Source organism: Myripristis murdjan, chromosome 1 (assembly GCF_902150065.1).
Source record: "Myripristis murdjan chromosome 1, fMyrMur1.1, whole genome shotgun sequence".
NCBI classification, from domain to species: Eukaryota; Metazoa; Chordata; class Actinopteri; order Holocentriformes; family Holocentridae; genus Myripristis; species Myripristis murdjan.
Window position 1 is genome coordinate 1,730,788 of NC_043980.1, and position 23,330 is coordinate 1,754,117.

A 23,330-nucleotide genomic window follows, 5' to 3' on the forward strand; every position below is an offset into this window, starting at 1 on the left:
TGTTGGACACCACGTTCTCCTCTGGACGTCCAGTGGTTCAGCATTTCCCGTTAGCTTAGCATAAAGACTTGAAGTGAATGGGAGCGGTTAGCCTGGCTCTGTCACAGTGGGTCTGAAGGGTCGGGGTCAGCGGGTTCACCTCTGGCTCCGCCTCCTCGTCGTCCAGGTGGTCCTGGAAGGCGCTCTGGTCCGGGTTGCTGGCCTTGTCCAGCAGCTCGATGGCCAGAGTCCGACTGAGCGGCTGGGAGACGAACGGGTGCTGGGAGGGACAAAACACACACATTTACAGCTTTGCTTTCCTTAGTTTTGCAGAAATCTCATCAAGACTCAGGAGGGACTCGACAACATAAAAAAAAAAATCATGTGATTATTTTGACAGATTGTGATATGAGTCATGATTTTAGTCGTATTGTTTTTTCATTATAATTAGAATTTTTAATGACAAAGTTATTAAAATGTCACACACACACACACACACACACACACAGACACACACACACACACACACACACAGACACACACACACACACACACGTACCTGCAGCAGCTTGTCAGCAGCTGGTCTCTTCTTGGTGTTTTTGGTCAGAGCCACTTTCACAAACTGATGGAAGTTACTGCTCCTGCAGACAGACAGGTAGAGACACACAGACAGGTAAACACACACAGACAGACAGGTGAGGACAGACAGACAGGTAGAGACAGACAGACAGGTGAAGACAGACAGACGGACAGACAGGTGAAGACAGACAGACAGACAGACAGGTAAAGACAGACAGGCGAAGACAGACAGACAGACAGGTAAAGACAGACAGGCGAAGACAAACAACCAGACAGCTAAAGACAGACAAGTAAACACACACAGGCAGACAGACAGACAGGTAAAGACAGACAGGTGAATAAAGAAAGACAGACAGACAGGTAAACACACAGACAGACAGACAGACAGGTAAAGACAGACAGGTGAAGAAAGACAGACAGACAGGTGAAGACAGACAGACAGAAAGGTAAAGACAGACAGACAGACAGACAGGTAAACACACACACAGACAGACAGAGAGGTAAAGACAGACAGGTGAAGACAGACAGACAGACAGGTGAAGAAAGATAGACAGACAGGTGAAGACAGACAGACAGACAGACAGGTGAAGACAGACAGGCGAAGACAGACAGACAGACAGGTAAAGACAGACAGGTGAAGACAGACAGACAGACAGGTAAACACACACACAGACAGACAGGTAAAGACAGACAGGTGAATAAAGACAGACAGACAGGTAAACACACAGACAGACAGACAGGTTAAGACAGACAGGTGAAGAAAGACAGACAGACAGGTGAAGAGAGACACACAGACAGACAGGTAAACACACACACACACAGACCGACAGACAGGTAAAGACAGACAGGCGAAGACAGACAGACAGACAGACAGGTAAACACACAGACAGACAGACAGGTAAAGACAGACAGGCGAAGACAGACAGACAGACAGACAGGTAAACACACACACAGACAGACAGGTAAAGACAGACAGGTGAATAAAGACAGACAGACAGGTAAACACACAGACAGACAGACAGGTAAAGACAGACAGGTGAAGACAGACAGACAGACAGGTAAACACACACACAGACAGACAGACAGGTAAAGACAGACAGGCAGCCTGTTCTTCTGTTCTTGTGTTTTTTTCTGATTTTTCTTATTTTTGGTTTTAATCTCATGTGTCTGTCTGCCTGCCTGCCTGCCTGTCTGTCTGTCTGCCTGCCTGTCTGTCTGTCTCAGGGCTCTGATGATCAATACTATTGATCTGACTGATCGGGTGGACGGCTGCGTGCAGTGAGACGGGCTGCAGTGAGACGGGCTGCAGTGAGACGGGCTGCAGTGTGAAGGTGCACTGGGTTATTTTTAGCCTTCAAAGTGAATGTGAGATGAACGAGGTGGAATGTCCCTTTAGCCGCAGCCTCCCCCCCTCGCCGCAGCTGATTGGCTGTTAATATTTCAGCAGCCGTCTGATTGGACGCATCAATATTACATCACCGTCTCCAGGCTGGGAGCCGAGCAGGAGGAGCGCACGCCGCGCTGTTGCTCAACGGCTCCTCAGCAGACAGAGAGACACTCCACTCACTGTCCACAAGCACATCCTCACAGACAGACAGGCAGACAGACAGGCAGGCAGAGAGACAGACAGGCAGGCAGGCAGGCAGGCAGACAGACAGGCAGGCAGGCAGACAGAGAGACAGACAGGCAGAGAGACAGACAGGCAGAGAGACAGACAGGCAGGCAGACAGAGAGACAGACAGGCAGGCAGGCAGGCAGAGAGACATACAGACAGGCAGACAGACAGGCAGGCAGGCAGGCAGGCAGGTAGGCAGACAGACAGGCAGACAGAGAGACAGACAGGCAGGCAGACAGGCAGACAGACAGGCAGGCAGGCAGGCAGACAGGCAGGCAGACAGGCAGGCAGACAGGCAGAGAGACAGACAGACAGGCAGACAGGCAGACAGGCAGGCAGGCAGACAGGCAGACAGACAGACAGACAGACAGGCAGGCAGACAGAGAGACAGACAGGCAAGCAGACAGACAGACAGGCAGAAAGACAAACATACATCTTCAGAGACAGGCAGACAGGCAGGCAGGCAAACCGGTGGATAGAGAGACAGACAGACAGACAGAGAAAGACAGAAGCACAGACAGAGAGACAGACAGACAGACAGAGAGACAGACAGGTAGACAGACAGGCAGGCAGAGAGAGAGAGACAGACAGGCAGGCAGGCAGGCAGGCAGACAGACAGACAAACATACTCACATCTTCAGAGACAGGCAGACAGGCAGGCAGGCAGACAGGTGGATAGAGAGACAGACAGAGAGAAAGACAGAAAGACAGAGGCACAGACAGAGATACAGACAGACAGACAGACAGACAGACAGGCAGACAAACAGACAGACAGACAGTGAGACAGACAGGTAGACAGACAGACAGGCAGAGAGACAGACAGGTACTCACCACTTGCCCTTGTCTTTGAGTTTTGGAGGCTGAAAGTTACTTTTGGTCATGAGCAGCAGAGCTCTGCAGAGAGAGACAGACAGGCACATGGGCATGATGAGGCAGGGGGCGGGGCTCCAGAGGGATCTGGCTCCGCCCACCACCTCGTTAGTGAACTCGTTAGCAGAGCTGGAACACCGGGAAAACAGTTTTGTAATAATTTTATTGTCACAAAATGATTTTTTGGGCTGGTCAGAGAGCAGCTGCTGTGAGGGGCAGTTCTTTTTTTTTTTTTTTTTTTTTTTTTTAAATCGGCTTTAACATTTTATAGATTTTAGTTATTTTTGTCAAAAACACGGGAAAAACACAGTAAGCAACTTAACAAGAACTAACAATTCACACAAAAATGACATGCAAAATTCACTATAAATTAAACTATACATTCAAAAAAACATAAACAAGAAAATGACCTCAAAATTAGGGGAAAAATCCTGTAATCTAATTTTGAATATATAATTATAATAACTATAAATACGAACATTTTTCTCTCGTTTTTTCTAATAATTTTCTAATAATTTCCTCTTTTCCCTCTATGAATGCTTTACTGACCCCTGAGAGGACAGCGGGTCAGATGCAGTTTCTCAAATTCTCAAGACAAGAATTAAATTATAAGCATAAGTGACAAATCACAATCACAATAACGATACAAAGAAATAAGAAATATAGAAATCTGTGCTTTAGAAAATAACCCTGCAGCACCAACACAACGATAAACACAGAGACAATAAACAGAGAATGTTAAAGTTTCAGCTCGTTTTCATGTTCAGCTGCTCGTCGTCTTTTCGTCGGTGTGCAGGTGTTACCTGTACCTGCTCTGCACACACACACACACACACACACACACACACACACACACACACCTCATGGGGTGGAGGTCGAACATGGGCGGCTGCAGCTCTGCCAGCTCGATGGCGGTGATGCCGACGGCCCAGATGTCACACAGCTGGTTGTAGCCGCCTTTCCTCTCCACCGCCGCCACCTCGGGAGCCATCCTGCACACACACACACACACACACACACGTGAGAGGACGAGGAGGAGTTTGGAAAAGCCTCAGCGAGGTTCAGCAGAGTCATGAAACGTCTTCGTGTGGAAATAAAAAGACAAAAAGGAAATCAAATCAGATCAAATCAGTCACAGTGACTTCTCAGCATCTTAAACGTGAACGCCGTCACACATCATTTTAATTATTTGAAATATAGCTTTCCTGTCATTTTTTAAATATTCTTTTCATCTTCATCTTTTTATTTGCGAATTTTCTGCAATTTATTTGTTTATTCCTGATTTTCTGCATTTTTTTTTTTTTTTTGCTTTTTTACTAATTTTCTTGTAATTTCTTGCTCTTTTTTTTGTTGTTTGCTCGTTTTTAATTTTGTCAATTTTGTGCTTTTTTTTTTTCTAATTTCTGCATTTTTGCCAGTTTTCTTGTACTTTCTTGCTACTTTTTGTTTGTTTGTTTGTTTTTAATTTTCTTTCATTGTCTCTTGCTGCCCGCCTCCTGACAGAGCCGCCTCAGGGTGTCAGCAGTCAAAGGGTTAAAGAGTCTGAGCTCTGAGGGGAAAATGTTCAGATGATCCTCACACACCTTCTGCATCCTGACAGAGAATTACACTAAACTGAGGGGCCCCTGGAGAACCCTCAGGGGCCACGGGAGGACCCTCAGGGGCCACGGGAGGACCCTCAGGGGCCACTGGAGGACCCTCAGGGGCCACGGGAGGACCCTCAGGGGCCACTGGAGGACCCTCAGGGGCCACTGGAGGACCCTCAGACTCCCACAGCTGACTGACCAGCTGCTGGTTAACCAGAATCAACTATTTCTTCTTCATCATCATCATCATCATCATCATCATCATCATCATCCTCCTCCTCGTCCAATCAGAGCCTGAGTCAGATCCCTGAGTGGAGCGGGGCGAAGTGGGCGGAGCTCGTACCAGTATGGCGTCCCGATGAAGGACTTCCTCTTGGCGATGGTCATGGTGATCTGAGCCGACACGCCGAAGTCCGCTGCCAGCACACACACACACACACACAGACACACACACACACACACACACACACACACACAGTGAAGCACATGGCTGGACAGATGCCCTCAGACAGTTTCAAGCAGGAACAACAAACTGTTAACAAACTGTGTGAATTTGTGGGAGTTTTTTTTTCTCATGAATTTGTCAGATTTTTCTCACGTTAACCTTCGACAATATCTGAAGATCTGCAGTATCTGGAATACTGCAGATACTCCAGATACTGCAGATATTATAATACTGCAGGTACTGCAGTATTTGCTGGGAGGCTCTGGGCTCAGCTGATTGGTCGCTGCCTGATGACTCATCAGTCATTAACATGTGCTGGTCTGACACTAACGAGGACCACATGACACCTGAAGACACTCAGGACCAGACTGTCAGCTCTCTGTCTGTGGATCAGCCTGTCTGTCTGCCTGCCTGTCTGTCTGTCTGTCTGCCTGTCTGTCTGTCTGTGGATCAGCCTGTCTGTCTGTCTGTGGATCAGCCTGTCTGTCTGTCTGTGGATCTGCCTGTCTGTCTGTATGTGGATCAGCCTGTCTGTCTGTCTGTGGATCTGCCTGTCTGCCTGTCTGTCTGTCTGTCTGCCTGTCTGTCTGTCTGTCTGTCTGTCTGTCTGTGGATCAGCCTGTCTGTCTGTCTATCTGCCTGTAGATCAGCCTGTCTGTCTGTCTGTCTGTCTGCCTGTCTGTCTGTCTGTCTGCCTGTCTGTCTGTCTGTCTGTCTGTGGATCAGCCTGTCTGTCTGTCTATCTGCCTGTAGATCAGCCTGTCTATCTGCCTGTAGATCAGCCTGTCTGTCTGCCTGTGGATCAGCCTGTCTGTCCGCTCTCTGTCAGTGTATCAGCCTGTCTGTCTGCCTGTCTGTCTGTCTGTCTGTGGATCAGCCTGTCTGTCTGACTGCCTCTACAGTCTCACTCAGGAAACACAGCAGAGGGAGTAAGGTGTGTGTGAGGTGTGTGTGAGGGGTGTGTGAGGTGTGTGTGAGGTGTGTGTGAGGTGTGTGTGAGGTGTGTGTGAGGTGTGTGTGAGGTGTGTGTCCCGTGTCATGTGGTCAGCCTGAAGCTCCTCACAGGACGAGGCTCGACCACCCGGACGGAGAACCACAGAGCCTCACGTTCCACAGCTCTCTGCTGAGTGATCTGACCTCTGACCCCTGGCTCTCTTTGTGTGTGTGTGTGTGTGTGTGTGTGTGTGGCGAGAGAGTGACGGTCAAGGTGACTCACCCAGTTTGACGTATCCGTTATCTGTCAGCAGGATGTTCGCTCCCTTTAGACAGACGAGAACGACAGGGCATCAGCACACACACACACACACACACACACACACACACACACACACAGGTCATGTGTGGCTGAATGAATCATCACATCTTAGTAATTTAACATGGAAACGTGTGCAGATACACTGACAGACATTATAAACAGAAGAAGACAGACACTGTAAAGAAAGTATTCTGGACATTTTCTAGTTTCTGGATCATTTTCTAATAATTTCTAAAAATTTTATTCTGAGCTTTTACTAAATTCTTGCAAATCTTTGGGTAATTTCTTGCTAAGTTGCTCATTTGAACACAACTAATCTGAAGTCCATCCAGGTTTCAAAGGGTGAAACTGAAAAATAACAATCATAATAATAATAAAAACGACGATAATAATGATGTTTAGGATGCAGTACCTTGATGTCTCGGTGCATCTTGCCTCGGCTGTGCAGATAGTAAAGTCCCTGCACACAGACAGAAAAATTAGAAACAAAAAACTAGAAACAAAAAACTAGAAACCCCTCTCAGTATTAAAGTGACACATTCTGCACGTCAACACAAACTGAACCTGATCAACTTTGTCAAAAGGCAAAGCTACAGACAGAGAGAGGTTAGCGGTCTGATCGAACCTCAGGATCCTACTGGACAGAACCTGCAGAACCTCAGAATCTTATTGGACAGAACCAAAAGATCTTATTGGAGAGAACCTGGAGAACCTCAGAATCTTATTGGACAGAACCTGGAGAACCTAAGAATCTTATTGGACAGAACCTAAGGATCTTATTGGATAGAACATGGAGAACCTAAGAATCTTATTGGACAGAACCTAAGAATCTTATTGGACAGAACCTAAGAATCTTATTGGACAGAACCTGGAGAACCTCAGAATCTTATTGGACAGAACCTAAGAATCTTACTGGACAGTACCAAAGGATCTTATTGGATAGAACATGGAGAACCTAAGAATGTTATTGGACAGAACCTAAGGATCTTATTGGACAGAACCAAAGGATCTTATTGGACAGAACCTGGAGAACCTCAGAATCTTATTGGACAGAACCAAAAGATCTTATTGGACAGAACCTGGAGAACCTAAGAATCTTATTGGACAGAACCAAAAGATCTTATTTGACAGAACCTGGAGAACCTAAGAATCTTATTGGACAGAACCTAAGGATCTTATTGGACAGAACCAAAGGATCTTATTGGACAGAACCTGGAGAACCTGAGAATCTTATTGGACAGAACCTGGAGAACCTCAGAATCTTATTGGACAGAACCAAAAGATCTTATTGGACAGAACCTGGAGAACCTAAGAATCTTATTGGACAGAGCCTAAGGATCTTATTGGACAGAACCAAAGGATCTTATTGGATAGAACATGGAGAACCTCAGAATCTTATTGAACAGAACCTCAGGATCTTATTGGACAGAACCTGGAGAACCTCAGAATCTTATTGAACAGAACCTCAGGATCTTATTGGACAGAACCTGGAGAACCTCAGAATCTTATTGAACAGAACCTCAGGATCTTATTGGACAGAACCTGGAGAACCTCAGAATCTTATTGGACAGAACTTCAGAATCTTATTGGATAGAACCTAAGAATCTTATTTAAAAGAGCTGGAGAACATCAGGATCTCATTGGATAGAACGTGGAGAACCTAAGAATCTCATTGGCCAGTACCTGGAGAGTTTCTCGGGTCATGTAGGCGATCTGGGACTCGGTGAGCGGGCCGGTTACTGGAGAACAAAACAGAGAAGAAGAAAATCCCTTCATCAGCAGCACATTCAGTCACGTTATCAGATGATTATCAGTCGTCAATCATCTGATTTTGTAATCAGAGTAAATTTATCAGCACACTTCCTCCGCTGATCTCATCTGCTCGGGTTCTTGAAGAGACCGGCAGAGTTTGCTCTTATTGATGAAGAACACGCATGATGAGCTGAATCTGATTTCAGTGGCCCCTCCCACATCTGGTGATGATGATGATGATGATGATGATGATGATGATGATGTCACCTCCAGGTCCAGGTGCACTGAATGAAGAATCCCACCTGTTCATAAACTCTTTTTTTTAGTGGCTGGTTCCTCACACACTTTAAAGAACAATTTGCTCTGAACCAAAAGGTTCTTTGTGGATCCAAAAATGGTTCTTCTCTGGCATCACTCAAAAGAGGCATTTCTGGTTCCAGTTAGCACCTTTATTTTTCTAGTTGGTTAGTAAGTTAGCCGTTATACTGGCAGCGTTGGTGTTAATATTTACAAAACACGACAAAAAAGAAAAAGAAAACTTAAAGTTCTTTAGTTTTCTTGAGGGAACCTCCTGAGCCGGGTGGAAAACGAGGCTTCAGCACGACAGCAAAAAAAACCAAACTTTTCTGCGTTTTCTTCTTCCTGTGTTCTGATGGTCCACCCGACACTGTCACTGAGGATTTTAATAGCCGAGCGGCGGCTGCAGATAATGGCGGCGTGCTGGAGGCCGAGGTGGCGTGGCGGCGGCGGCGGCGTTTAGCCCACGCTGTCGGAGCGGAGGCCGAGCTCCTCTGCAGTTTAAAGGCCGGAGGAGCCGAGGCGGCGCGGTTCAAATCATTAGCCGCGTTTAGCGAGTCCGCGGGGCGCCGGGCTGCAGCGCCCTCGTGTTCTCCAGCCTCGGCGGGGGTCAGGACATTAGATCAACACCCTGACTCTGCGGCGGCGGGAGGGGGGGGGGTGGCCCCCGGTCGCCCTCGGTGCTGGCACCATTGTCACCGAGTCTTAATGAGGCCCGGCAGCCAAACGGCGAACGCTCCCAACCCTAATGAGCGGCAGCTGCACAGCGGCGAGCCGAGGCCTAATGAGGAGGGAGCTGCCGCGGCGGCGTGGGCGTCACAGAGACACGGCGGCGGCGGCGGCGGCGAGGACGAGGACCGGAGGCTTTAAAGAGCTCCGGCCGTACTGCTGACCACATCAGGACTCAGGTGGCAGAGCAGCATCCACTTCCTGTAGCAGCCTCTCCTCTGATCAGACGAGGTCAGGGAGGCTCGCACACGTTTCCTCCAGTCTGCCATCATCCTCCTCCTCCTCCTCATCATCATCATCATCATCATCCTCCTCCTGTGGAGAGAGGCGGCGGCGTGCGGTCTGATTCTGTCAGTGAGAGACAGCAGGGCCGCCAAACTGAAAGTCAGCTGTGAGAAAAAAAACACGAGGGGAAGAAAAGAGAAAAGAGCTTTCCTCCGAGAGAAAAAAAAAAACCCAATACTCTCTGAGATTAAAGTTGTAAATTTATGAGGCAAAAAATGGGAAAATATGATCATTATTATTATGATTATTTCTAATAGTAGTATCATTTTCCTTCTTCAGAAATATTTCCATCAGTTCCTGTGAGATGGTGAATGGCAGAGACATGACATTCTGCTCACTGGTTGGAAGTCATGTGCAAATGCTGCCCAAGACATGTGACCCCAATCGGCCTGATGGGGGCGCTATGATTAAAGGACAAAATATTGAACTTTAAAAATCCATAACTCCTATGCCGTAAGTCTGATGTCCGTCAGTCCAAACTCTACAAATCTGTTTGTTGTAACTTGATCATTTCATCATGAATCACCGCAGGACGATCTTTTATCCAGGGAGGTTTGGCCTTGGATGGAAATGGAGCTGTTTTCTGTCGGTTTTTAGACTCGTCATGTCGCCTGTGACACATAGGCGGTTCTAGGGGGTGGCAGCTGCCACCCTAGAAAAATGCCTTGCCACCCTAGTTGCCACCCCAATTTCAGACAATTTATTTATTTTTTTTTCAATTGTGGCTGTTCGGAAACTCGCTGTTACGAGACTCAAATTTCTGAGTGCAAGTAAATGCAGCAAAAGATGACATTCCCACTATTTAAGGGGTTGATAAATAAATAAATAAATAAATAAATAAATAATTCTAATGCCACCTTTTGGTTTTCTATTCAATGCTTTACTCATGTACCACAATAACAGAATGTTTTTGAGTTAAAATACCCTCATTGGAGGTTTTCCAAGCAAATACTGATATATGTGATCGTTTGGTATTAAATCAGCATATATATTTCTGCCACCCCTTAAAGTCTCCATGCCACCCTCTCGCCACCCCATGAATATTTGTCTAGATCCGCCCCTGCTGTGACAAAATTATTGTTTAAACGTCCAAAACAGGACAGACATGTTTAGCTTGTGGCCTTGAGCCCTCTGAGGCTGAGGGGCCCCTGAGCCCTCTGAGGCTGAGGGGCCCCTGAGCCGTCTGAGGCTGAGGGGCCCTGTCTTAGGCCGTAGGTCTGATCTCCTCCATGTTGGCTGTGGATCCTCAGTGGACCGAGCTGATCAGGAGGCTTCTTGATGTCTTATTTACTTTTCAAGATATCGACCAATGAACTTCAGAAGGGGGCGTGGCTTAGCACATAAATGGACTGTAATTTACAACCGTTGGACCAATCATCTGGCAGAATCTGAAACAGACCCAGTTTCATTCAGATGCACCACTAGGGGGCGCTATAGATGCAAATAGTTGTTTGTCCAGTCATGACAAACTGTCAGCTCTGTCCACATGTTTGTTTTATTGTAAACAAACAAACAAACAAACAAACAAAAACTCCATGACTTCTGGACTCCACCTTCTGAGTGGACGGTGGAGGTGTGTGGCATGTTCACGTGCACGCGTGTGTGCACAGTGTGTGTGTGTGTGTGTGTGTGTGTGTGCGGTGCCTGGCCGTACTGTGGTAGATGTCCTGCAGTGATCCTCCTCCACAGAACTCCATACAGATCCACAACTTCTCTCTCCTGTGGAGACACACAGCCACATTATCTGACGATCAATACACAACGGGGTGTGTGTGTGTGTGTGTGAGTGTGTGTGTGAGTGTGTGTGTGTGAGTAGGTGGTGGTGCGGGGAGGAGGGTTAATGTGTTTTCTGGGTCACAACAAACCATCAGTCAGTCTGCCTAATAAACCAGGGTCCACTTACAGCTCCTCCCCCTCCTCTGTGTGTGTGTGTGTGTGTGTGTGTGTGTGTGTGTGTGTATGAATAGGTCCATTAAAGCAGGGCGTCTGGGAGGCGGGACTGACACTGTCGTCATGGTGACAGGTACCTGAGGTAGCTGCCGTAGTACGCCACGATGTTGGAGTGTTTACAGTCTTTCATCATCACGATCTCCTGCTGCACCACCGCAAAGTCCTCCCCTGCACACACACACACACACACAGGCACACACACACACACACACACACACACACACACACACACACACACACACACACACACACACACACACACACACACACACAGACACACACAGAGTTAGTTGGCAGAGGTCAACACTGCAGATGTCCACACACACACTCCTAAAATCAATCATTATCTCTTTTGTCTGATTGGTGCCATCGTTCATCGGACAGCCAATCAAAACCCTCGAGTCACCGTGGACCAATCAGATCACAGCTCACCTGCCGCCGGCCGGGCTGCAGGACGCACAGCTTCCCTCCACACACACAAAAAAAAAAGATCACTTCAATCAACGATCTGATTGGTGATCGGTCCATCGAGCTGCCAACCAATCAGCACGCAGCACCAGCCAGAGAAAAGCTGATCAGCGCTTTCCTGATCATTACCGATAACTCCTAAATACAGACGATGTCACCATGTCAATCAACATTAACGATTATTGAGGAATTCTGATTGGTCGATCTTTAGTTTTCTCACCATTGTTTTTATCTTTTGCTTAAGTCGGGAAGTCTTAATCTGACACGCTCATGTGAGGCACCTTGGAACTTTATTTTGAAAGGCACTTTGCAAATACAGCTTATCATCAATATTATTATTATTATTACAACATTCCTGCATCATGATGTGTTTTCATGAGCGGGGGGGAGGGGGGAGGTCAAAGCACTTGGCAAGGTGATTTATTGCCCAAACACAGACACACACACACACACACACACACACACACACACACGTGCGCAGCTCAGGATGAGGACCAGAGTGAGGCCAGGCTGATTATTCCACACTCAGCATTCAGACGTGGTCGCAGCCCTCGGCTCCCCCGCCGCCGTCACTCCACCTGTGAATCTGCCCGTCTACAAACCAGCTCATCATCTCTGCAGCTTCAAATACCGGGCGAGCGAGGGAGCGAGGGAGCGAGGGGGAGAGAGAGAGAGAGAGAGAGAGAGAGAGAGAGAGAGAGAGAACAAAGTGGCTTTGTTGTTGCTCTTTCATGCTTCAGGCCTCATTAGAGCCTCGCCGCTGTCCGTCCTCCTCCGGCTGATCAGAATAAATATGGAGTATTTATGTAAGTCTTCATTAAAATGGAAGGTGTGTCATCTGCTGATGGAGTGTGTGTGTATGTGTGTGTGTGTGTGTGTGTGTGTGTGCGTGTGTGTGTGTGTGTGTGTGTGCAGTTTGAGACGCCGCTGATGCAGAAACAAAGACATTTCCAGTGGATTTACTCCATTTTTTTTGAAACGCAAAGGATTTTCTCTGACATTTTAAGAAAAATTAATATCACAACCTCCGAGGAAACTACGATGGCAGGCAGCTGTGGGAAGAAAAAAAAAATATGGAGCCGGGGGAGGTGTGTGTGTGGGGGGGATTTATGAGACGAAAACTCACAAACACTACAGTGGAAACCAGTTTGTTCTCCTCCTGTTGGGATTCAGTCTGAAGGAAATCCTGCTGGTCTGAGTTAGAGTTCTCATCGGGCCTGAAAATTAAGACCCGACCCGACCCGGGCCCGACTGGGCCAGCCCGAGGCCCGACCCGACCCGACTAATTAGCCGAACTTTAGGCCCGACAGCCCAATAAAGCCCGAAAAAAAAAAAAAAATCGCCAAATTCGCCATTATTTAGCAGAGCCGGTCGGCCGCGGCACCGGGGCACCATCAGTCGGTATCAGGCGAGCCGGCCGCGGCACCGGCCTGCATCAGGCAGCTCACCTGTCAAATCCGGCAGACCTGACGGGTGGGCGCGGTATCGGACGGTCCGGCCCGCCTGATGCCGACTGATGGTGCCGCGGCATGTGCGGGTCAATAGCCTACTATAGTCTAGAAAACTGGAGATTTTTTTTTTTTTCTCGTGCGCCCCCAAGTAGATTGCGCCCTGGGCAGTTGCACTGCCCATAGCAGAAACCGTCCCTGCTGCCGAGTCTGCCAGCACAGCGGGATGCTGCTGCAACTCTCTCTCACTTGTTTGCGCTGCGCTCGCACAGCTGGTTGTCTGTCTGTCACTGAAAGTTTAGCCTCCAAATCCAATCCAGTCTCTCACTCTCTCCACCAGTCACATAAAAATGAAACGTCATAATCAATAACACAACACATAATTCTATTTTTTTTTTATTAAAAAAAAAAAATCCCCCACAGAACCCGAAGCCCGACCCGACCCGCCCAATTCACGTAAATTTTAGGCCCGACCCGACCCGAAAATGTCGGGTCGGGTCGGGTCGGGTCGGGTTCGGGCAGAATATGAGAACTCTAGTCTGAGTCCAGAACCCGATTCAGAAGAAAACAATCTGCTGATTCTGGGCTCAGATCAGCAGGATCTCCTTGTTCCTGAATCCCATGTCAGAGTAGAATCTGCCTCCATCATTTTTGGGCCCTAATACGCCGTCACAGGAAACTGCAGCAGAGAACATCTGTGATTTAAAGTGACGCTAAACTAAAATATGTCATTTTTCTATTAAAGTGGAATTTTAGTGGAAAAATGGCTGCTGACGACAGACCAGTGATCATGAACTGCCCGCTCCAGCAGCACAACACACAACCACTGGGACAGAATATTACTGCAAAAATATAAATGTAAATGTAAAAATATAAAAATATGAATTGTAAATTTGTATATTTAATTTTTGGTAACACTTTACAATAAGAGTAAAACAATTAACGTTAGTTAATGTTAGTTAATGCCGTAATGGTTAATGAACTGTTAGTTAATGATTATTATGGCTCTTAGACACATTAGTTAACGGTTAGTTACCTGTTACTTAATGTTTATTACCTGTTACTTAATGTTTATTATCTGTTACTTCATGTTTATTACGGCATTAACTAACATTAATTGTTGTACTCTTATTGTAAAGTCTTACCTAATTTTATTTTTTCTGATCTTTTTTACTGTGTGTTATTTTTTTATTCCTGTCAAACAGAGCGTCTTAAACAGTGACGTCATCCTGCTCGAGTGGCTGGAAATTAAAATTTCAACCAATGAAACCAATGAAATCTGTAAACATCGTCTCTCATCCACCCATCCCTTCAAAATAAAAGTGTGTATCTAAGCCAAGAAAGCCTATTTCTGTCTTAACACACACACACACACACACACACACACACACACACACACACACACACACGCTCATGTCTGAACGCTAATAATGCTGTATTCTGACAGAGGGGTCAGAGGTCAGTGCCTTGCTCAACAGAACTAAGGCAGTTGGAATTGAGCCCGTGCTGCAGGATGCTCTCTGGAGCTGCTTCTGTTTGATATTAAATTAAAAGTGATGATGGGATCTGCGGCCAGATATTTATATAAACACCATCTCCGCTTTATTTGGGCCAAATTTTGTTTCCACCTGTGGTAAAAGCTATGCTGGGCACTTTTCTACAGCTGAGTGATTCATCTTTGATGTCCTGTCCTCAATGTGTGATAGTGTGTGTGTGTGTGTGTGTGTGTGTGACGTACACATCTGAGAGCAGTCTGATAGGCTGACTCATCAAGCTAAATATAAACCACTGAATCAACTCTTTCTATATTTGGAGCTGCACTTGGGCTCGTTAGTGCCCGGTGGTGGGCGATAACGAGCGGCTCTGTGACAAATCAGTTCTGCCACAAATCAAGAGAGTCATTTATTAACTCATTTTCCATTTTCAGCTGCCAGTCCAAAATATAAATTGGTGCTTTGGTTTCAACCGTCCATCAACCCGTCTCAGCAGCGGGGCGAGCGGTCCAGATGGCCTCAGCAACTTCCTCCAGCTCCTCCTGGGGAATCCCCGGGCATGCTGGGAGATGTAGTCCATCAGGCGTGCCGCGGGTGTTCCCCTGCCGTCTCCTCACAGTCAGTCGCGCCTCCCTTGCCTCCAAACAAAGGCGGGGAGGAGCATCCTTACCAGCTGTCTGAACTAGCAGTCAGCTCAACTTTCCCAAGTCGGCAGAAACACAGAGCAGACAAACTCCACCCACACTGCGTTCACGAAAACTACGCCATCTATGAATTTCAAAAACTGAGCAAAATGGATGCTCTCTTCCTTGATATACCCGGTAGAGGAAAACTCAAGAGACTCTCCTTCTTGAGAGCATTCGTTTTTCCAGAGGTTACACCATGAACAGCGCGTTACCACGGGTCAGAAGGTCTAGAAAGCAAGTTTGCAACCGTTTTTTGGACGGACAATCTCAAGATGTATTTGACTTTGCCACGAGTTTCCCGTTTTCCAAAGGACATTTTTCACAGAGTGTTGGGTTGTTGTCACCTGTGTTGAAGTCAACGCAGGTGGGTTTCTCCTCACTAAAGCCGGTCATAAGGTGGTGGTTATAAATGCTCAAGAGACAAGAGACAGACAAACAGAAATAACAAACAATAACAGCCAACAGGTATAATGGTATCAAAACTAGAGTTCTCATCGGGCCTGAAAATTAAGACCCTACCCTACTAATTAGCCGAACTTAAGGCCCGACAGCCCGATAAAGCTCGAAAAAACAATAACAGCCGCTCCAGCCAGCGGGTATAATGGTATCGAGACTTGTGGAAATTCACTGGTACCGGTATCGACTACTGAATTTCTGGTACCATGACAACCCTAACGTTGGCATTATTTCCTGCGGGATGAATAAAGTATCTACCTACCTACCTATTTTAGTGAAGTTTTAGTCAATAAAAATGATAGACCTGATGTCTATTCTGGTCAACTTCCTGTGTAGTGCTGGAGTTTATGTGATGACGCTGAAGGAGACATGAAGGGTATTTCAGGTGATAAATGTAACCCAGCAATGGAGGACAAGCAAAACCTCGGGCATGAGGCCTGATCCGTACTCTGCACCCCGTCATGCTGAATGAGGCCAGACTCCCTGCAGGGAAACCTCATTTTTGCTTCTTGTACTGGAAATCTCTTTCTTTCCATCTCTGCAGAGCTCATGGCCACAGTTGAAGGTTTGAACAAAGACGTTTGCCTTGTTGCTCAGCTCTCTATTCACCACTACGGACAGATAAAATGCTGCATTACACTTTATCCACACCAGAAGCCTTGAGGACATCAGTTCAGGGAACTGTCCTGACAGGATCCAACAGCATTGCAAAGACACAAAAACATGGACCTTTGCACTCCTTAGTAGTTCTTATCTCTAGTGGGTAAATTACTCACTTGAAAAGTTGTAAAATATCAGCAATCTCCACCCATGCCTTGTAAAATATGCTGGAAACATCACAGAGAGGCATCTCTTCGTCCATCTACCAGCACGGATGACCCAGAAGATCACTGCAGTTTCCAGCCAATAGAGAGGCTATTTATCGTTCTGGCCCTTGATACACTCACTTGCATCAGAGTTTCAATCTCAGGATCCTGCTTTCCCACACTTCTCTTTCCTTACCTGGACTAGACAAACCACCTTTCCCCAAGACCAAACTGTGGCTCCAGATTCAGATATGCTGATCCTCATCCCAACCACTTCCTGTGCACATCAGAGATCACGGAGCCCTGAAGGCAGAAGGACGACATCATCTGCAAACAGCACAGACACCACCACAGCACCAACGTACCACAGCCTCTGCAGACCTCAGTGCGATCACAAAGTGGAGAGGGGACAAGGGGATTCCCTGTCGGAGTCCCCCTGCCTTTTTTGATCAAGAAGACTCTTTCGAGTTCCTTTGCAAGAACGTCGCCCAGAAAATGTCCAGTCCTGAAACCAGGCTGGCGGGTGAGGGCTGGTTCCTAGATCAGTGGTTCTCAAATGGGGGTATGTCTCCCCCTAGAGGTATGTTGGAGTACTGCAGGGGTACTCCAACTCCAAGTCCAGCAAGATTTTTTTTTTAAATGTCAATTTAAAAAAAATGTCAGTCATGCATAATTCCTAAAATAATTAGCCTATGCTATAATAAGTTCAGCAAAAAATGTAAGTTTGATAAAGCACACTTTATCTTCAGTTCACCCCCCGGGTTCCTGAAGGTGTCAGATGTGTGTGTTTGTGGTTTAAATCTGCTGTTTGTGTACAGCTTCATTTTTTTTCACACTTTATAAATACTACTGTATTTATAAGTACTTTATATTTATAAAGTACTTTATAAATACAGTATTTATAAATACTACTGTATGTCTCTAAGAAAAAGAATCCTTTATTGTCACTGTTAACATTAGATAGATAGATAGATAGATAGATAGATAGATAGATAGATTTATTTATGGATTAAGATGAATAAAACAGCAATCCATAGGATGACATGCAAAAGTACAAAACTTATTTCCAGCATGGTCCTTGGTGTTACACACAAGAAACAAAATAGACAAGAAACAGAGAAAGTCAAGACAGAGGACATACAAAAATAGGTGGGAACAGAAGACATACCATAAAACAAATAACAATTAAAAAGCAGTAAAACTATCTAGAATCAATGCACATTCACCTTCTTCCATAAAAGCTGCTTGACCTGCCTTTTAAAAATTTCTCTAGATGTTAGGAGTCTTATGGCAGTGGGCAAACAATTCCATGCCATGATCCCAGTGTAGAAAATATAATTTTTAACTGCATTATTACACACTCTGGGGACAACGCAGGAGCGGATACTGGCCCTAGTGTTATGACCATGGTGTGTGTGGACCATGGTAACACCAGAGCATAAGTATTTGGGAGCCTGCCCATTTACAATGCTAAACATATGGTTTAGCTTTTGTTGTTCCACTCTTAGGTGAACAGGAAGTAGACCAGCTCTTGCAAACTCCTCCCTGCCAATATGAGTACGGGGGGGTGCATTTAACAGGTACCGAATAACATTGTTTTGCATCACTTGGAATTTGTTTTTAAGTTTCACAGTCAGCCCAGAAAACCATGAAGAACACGCAAAATCCACATGACATTGAATCAGAGTTACTACAAATAATTTCTTCACAGAAAACTCAAACAACTTGGTCTTGCGATACAAAAACTTCAACTTACTGGCACATTTAGCTAACACTTTGGCTGCAATGAATTCACCAGTAAGTGATTGATCCAACATTGTCACCAACATTACTGTGAGAATTGGTTTAGCAGCTCTACAGGCAGCGAAAGCAGACATTATATAAATAAAAAAAGTGTAATAACAATATATACAGTAATAAACAATATATACAGTAACAAAGAGAAATTATGTACAGTGTAGAAAAAATAGATATAATAAATACTCTAGTCAAAAGAAAAAATATATATCTTTTAAACAGCAGCTATAAAGGCGATGTGAAGTGTAAAACAAATGTGACATGTAGTGTGTGTGTGTGTTTTATTGAACAATGAACAATTAAGCAACACACACACACACACACACACACATATATATATATATATGTATGTATACAGTACTCACAAAAAGTTAGGGATATTCGGCTTTCGGGTGAAATTTCAGGATGAACCTAAAATGCATTATAACCTTTCCAGGTGAACTTAATGTGACCTTCTGTAAACTTTTGAATGCACATGTCCAACTGTTCAATGTTTCAGTACTTTTTGCACAAGTTGCTGTTCTCTAACAAGGAGTTTAACGGCAAAATTCACATCAGGTGTTTGATGCTCCAGCTCATCGAGGTCGTATCATTAGGGAACGGCTGCTGGAGACTGGGGTACCTCAAATGGAGTGGCCTGCACTTTCTCAGACCTGAATCCCATAGAAAACCTATGGGATCAGCTGAGTCGCCGTGTAGAGGCTCGGAGCTCTGTACCCCAGAACCTCAATGTCCTGAGGGCCGCCCTTCAAGAAGAGTGGGATGCCATGCCTCAGCAGACAATAAGTCGACTTGTGAACAGCATGAGACGTCGCTGTCAAGCTGTAATTGATGCTCAAGGGCACATGACAAGTTATTGACACTGACATTTTTTGTTGTGGTATATCCACCACTGTTGTTGGCTTTTGTTTCAAGAAATTGTTTGAGATGAGGAAATCACCAGTGTATGCTTCTACTTAAATGCCCTACTTTCATGATATGATATCACTGTAGCGTGAACATTTTATATTTTCCATAAATTTCACCCAAAAGCCAAATATCCCTAACTTTGTGTGAGTAGAGTAGATAGATTTACTTTATTGATCCCAAACTGGGAAATTCTTAATCAGTCAGGGTTTTATTGATCCCTGAGCTGCAGCTGCTCAAACGCTCAAGACAAGAATCAAATCATAATAAAGAGGAAATCACTGAGAAATAATAAAAATATGTGCGTTAGAAATGTGTTAAAGCCCCCATGAAATGGACTCTTCCTGTCTTGATGTGTTTCCTGTTGAAACAGGAGGTTTGGGCGGGACGCGGTGCCGGGGCGGGTCAGTCACACGGCGCAAACCACCAGGATGTCAGTTTGGGAGGGAAACACACTTTTATTTTGAAGGGCCAGGTGGATGACAGAGGGTGTTTACAGATTTGTGAAGGTTTGATTGGCTGAAATTTGAATTTCCAGCCACTGGAGCAGGATGATGATGTCACTGTTTAAGGTCGTGTGAGGTCATTTCATACAGACTTCAAAAAAAGTATGTGCATGTTGTGCATTAAGTCTAAATATGTGCATTAATCTTATAAAACATCATAAAATATTACCATGTGAATGTGGGATTTTGTGAACCTTTACAACCACAAACTAGAGGAGAATTCAGAAAACAAAAATCACAATAAATCCTTATATTGAATAGCAATACTTGTAGAATTGTAATACATATATTATTATTATTATTATTATTAATGTATATTATTGAATCGGAAGATGAACACAAATCCTACAGACTGCACGGGTCACTTTATTTGGAATGGGACGGCTGACACTGCGCAGGGTGTGTGTGTGTGTGTGTGTGTGTGTGTGTGTGTGCCCCCTCCAAAAAAAAAAAAATGGGTGCAAAATGAAGCCGTCTCTGATCCCTTCCCATCAGACTTTGGCTTCATTTTTCACTCTTTAAACAAAAACTGATTCACTGAAAAAACAACTGGCAGATTAAATGACGAGGAAATTATCACCTGCTGTGTCCCTGCACCGTCTAACGCTGGCCGGCACCCTGCTGTGCACCTTAAAGGATGATTCTAGCATTTTTCAACTTTTTTCAACGTTGGGCTTCCAGTTGATTGACAGAGGAAATAAAGTTTTGGAGCTGGTCCAGAATAGAACGAGAACACGTCGGCCTGTCAAATCCCCTCCACTGAAGGTTCGTGCTCTTGCCTCTCACGGGTCCAGATGGTTATTTTAAATGTTTGACATCATTATGGAAAGGATCCCCACCGAGAGACGTCTTGCTTTAAGTCTGATAACACCAGCTCAGCGTTTGGCTTCAGGTGGAGGTGCTTCGGTTTGGGATTTCTTCTCCTCTTTGGCTTCGAATCTCACGCCAATCAGCCCTGACCCGACGGTCCAAACAGGAGGGTCCGGGTCCACTTGTAGCACAACAACCTCAGCGTGTCTCTAATACACTAAACCATTATTTTGTTTAACTTGTAGAGATCACTAAGCTGCACTTCCTGTTCTCCAAAACAACAAACTGCTCCTCGCCGGGCCGTCACGTTTCCACTGTTCTGTTCCTGCAGCAACATCACGCAAGATTTCACAGTGAGCGAGATTTCTGTTAAAGGAATACTCCGACCACAACTTCAGATGTTTTTTCTTGAAAAAAGAGATTGGTTTGAGGAGAAGTCAGATGGTGGCGCTGTAACCTCTGAACACATTTATCCTTCTGTCTGTCTCAGTGATCCGCTCAGCACTGAAGGTAGAGGACGATCCACCACTGATTCACTTCTCCTCAAACCAATCAGACATTTCAGAGCTGCTGGAAGGTTTATTTTTTCACTTTGACAGAGCCGGGCTAACGACTCCCATAGATTTCAAGTCTTTATGCTAAGCTAACAGGAAATGCTACCCACAGGAACTGAACCACTGGACACACAGAGGTGAAGATGGTGTCCAACATCTGGTCTCAGCCTGGGGAGGTCGGGGAAAAGGGGGTGTTGCTTTAAGGTGGTGAAGACGTCTGTCCTGTCCTCTCCGTTATGTTGTCAGACATTTACAGGAATGACCTGAACCCTTCAGCGGCTGTTAGCTGACGGCTGAAACATTCTCGCTCAATTCTGGTCCAATTCTGAAAATTTATGCTTTCAAAAACCCTGTGAAATGGACTCTTATTTTCTTGATATGATGTATTTCCTGTTGAATCAGGAAGTTTGGGCGGGTTAGACTGAATCCTAACTCGACAGGATCTCAGTTTGGGAGAGAAACACACTTTTATTTTGAAAGGACAGGTGGGTGGGAGAGGATGTTTAAACATTTTGGTTGCAGGATGATGCCACTGTTTAAGACGCTCTGTTTGACAGGAAGTGGAGGTCATGTGATCAAATGGTAAATAAATGTCGTTGTTGCGTGGCTCTTGTCTCCATCAGGGATCTTCTGCACCATCTCCCTGTGCACGTACGCGGCCAGCGTGACCTACGACCTCTCCAGGAACCCGCCCTTCATCTACGGGTTGCCGGGCGACGTGGACCACGGCTACGGCTGGTCCATCTGCTGCGCCTGGGCCAGCCTGGGCCTCACCGTGGCCTCCGGCTGCCTCGGCACCACCTACCCCTTCCTGAGCCGGGCCAAAGCCCTGCGCTCCAAGACCGCCCGCGAGTCCTCCGTCTGAGCCCGCGAGACGTCCCGACGAGGCGGGGGAGGACGAGGGAGCGACCGCCTGGCGTACGGCGGCCTCGGTCGGCGTTTTGATGGATGGGTGTTGGAGAGCCGGGCTGAGCTGGAGAACAGGTTTCTCGGTTGGTTTGTTTGACTCGTGGTGTGTTCAGGGCGCCGTGGAAAGCGCAGACTTCTTGCTAACTTGTTTTCGACGACTTGCACTTCTGCTCTGAAGCTGGTGTTTGTGACGCGACGGGACGACAGGTGCTTCTGCACGGCTGCGCCCCCTGTTGAGTGTTATACACAGTACTGGTGTTAATGATGTATCTAAATGTACGTCTGTTCAGTTAACACACACACACGCACACACACACACACACACATTGGCTTTATTATACTTGTGGGGAAATTGTGTTGACTGACATTGATTCTCTAACCCTACCCCTTACCCTAACCTTAACCTAACGCTTACCCTAACCTTTACCTAACCCTTACCCTAACCTTTACCTAACCCTTACCCTAACCTTTACCTAACCCTTACCCTAACCTTGACCAATAAACCAGAATCAACTTTTTTTCTACCCAAAATGTCCTCACAAGAACAGTGGCTTCTCGATAGTTGGACCTCACAAATATAGCAAAACAAGCCCACGTATACACACACACACACACACACACACACACACATACACAGATACACACAGAAATAAACTGAAACACACACATACACACACACAGATACACACTAAGCATTTTGGACCTCACAATCCAAACCTCAGACACCAGAACAGTCCTGGAAAGAAAATGTGCAATAAATCATGAAATATAAAGCAACGCAACGCGATGATATTGATATTCTGCCACACACAGAATTCCTTTTTTTTTTTTTTTTTTTTTAGTTTTTTTTAGTTTTTCCAATAAAGTACAATTACAAACAGGACAATTAAAATTTATCCAAAATATAATCAAATCCCCATTTGAGAAATTGGGGATTTGATTATATTTGAGAACACACGTTCGTCATTTAGACAGCTTGTCCGAAACGAAGAGTTCGGCTACAGCAGTGTTCCCCATCCCGGTCCTCAAGGACCCCCTGTCATGTCCTGCAGGTTTTGCTTCCAGCTCTACTCTTTAAGGGCTTCATGCTGATTGGCTGAAACAGATCCACCTGAACAGGCCATGCATGAAGGTGCACGGGCCTTAACT

General features: G+C 45.8%; 2 protein-coding genes across 2 annotated transcripts in view; one reads left to right on the forward strand and one right to left on the reverse strand.

Moving 5' to 3' along the window:
• LOC115356978 (mitogen-activated protein kinase kinase kinase kinase 3-like) overlaps positions 1 to 23,330 on the reverse strand; it is a 102,761-nt gene that overhangs the window by 29,375 nt on the left and 50,056 nt on the right. The window contains exons 3-12 of the mRNA XM_030048330.1: positions 11,420 to 11,510; positions 11,047 to 11,111; positions 8,013 to 8,068; positions 6,742 to 6,789; positions 6,291 to 6,333; positions 4,973 to 5,045; positions 3,904 to 4,035; positions 3,005 to 3,067; positions 539 to 620; positions 140 to 259 (exon numbers count right to left, since the gene is read on the reverse strand). Of these exons, the coding sequence (XP_029904190.1) occupies positions 140 to 259; positions 539 to 620; positions 3,005 to 3,067; positions 3,904 to 4,035; positions 4,973 to 5,045; positions 6,291 to 6,333; positions 6,742 to 6,789; positions 8,013 to 8,068; positions 11,047 to 11,111; positions 11,420 to 11,475 (738 nt within the window). The 5' untranslated portion in view covers positions 11,476 to 11,510. The remainder of the gene's footprint in view (positions 1 to 139; positions 260 to 538; positions 621 to 3,004; positions 3,068 to 3,903; positions 4,036 to 4,972; positions 5,046 to 6,290; positions 6,334 to 6,741; positions 6,790 to 8,012; positions 8,069 to 11,046; positions 11,112 to 11,419; positions 11,511 to 23,330) is intronic.
• On the forward strand, positions 17,195 to 22,516 carry LOC115357053 (transmembrane protein 178A-like). The gene is made up of 3 exons (XM_030048397.1): positions 17,195 to 17,279; positions 21,209 to 21,295; positions 21,896 to 22,516. The coding sequence occupies exons 1-3, from the start codon at positions 17,195 to 17,197 to the stop codon at positions 22,135 to 22,137; spliced, it is 414 nt and encodes a 137-aa protein (XP_029904257.1). The 3' UTR covers positions 22,138 to 22,516.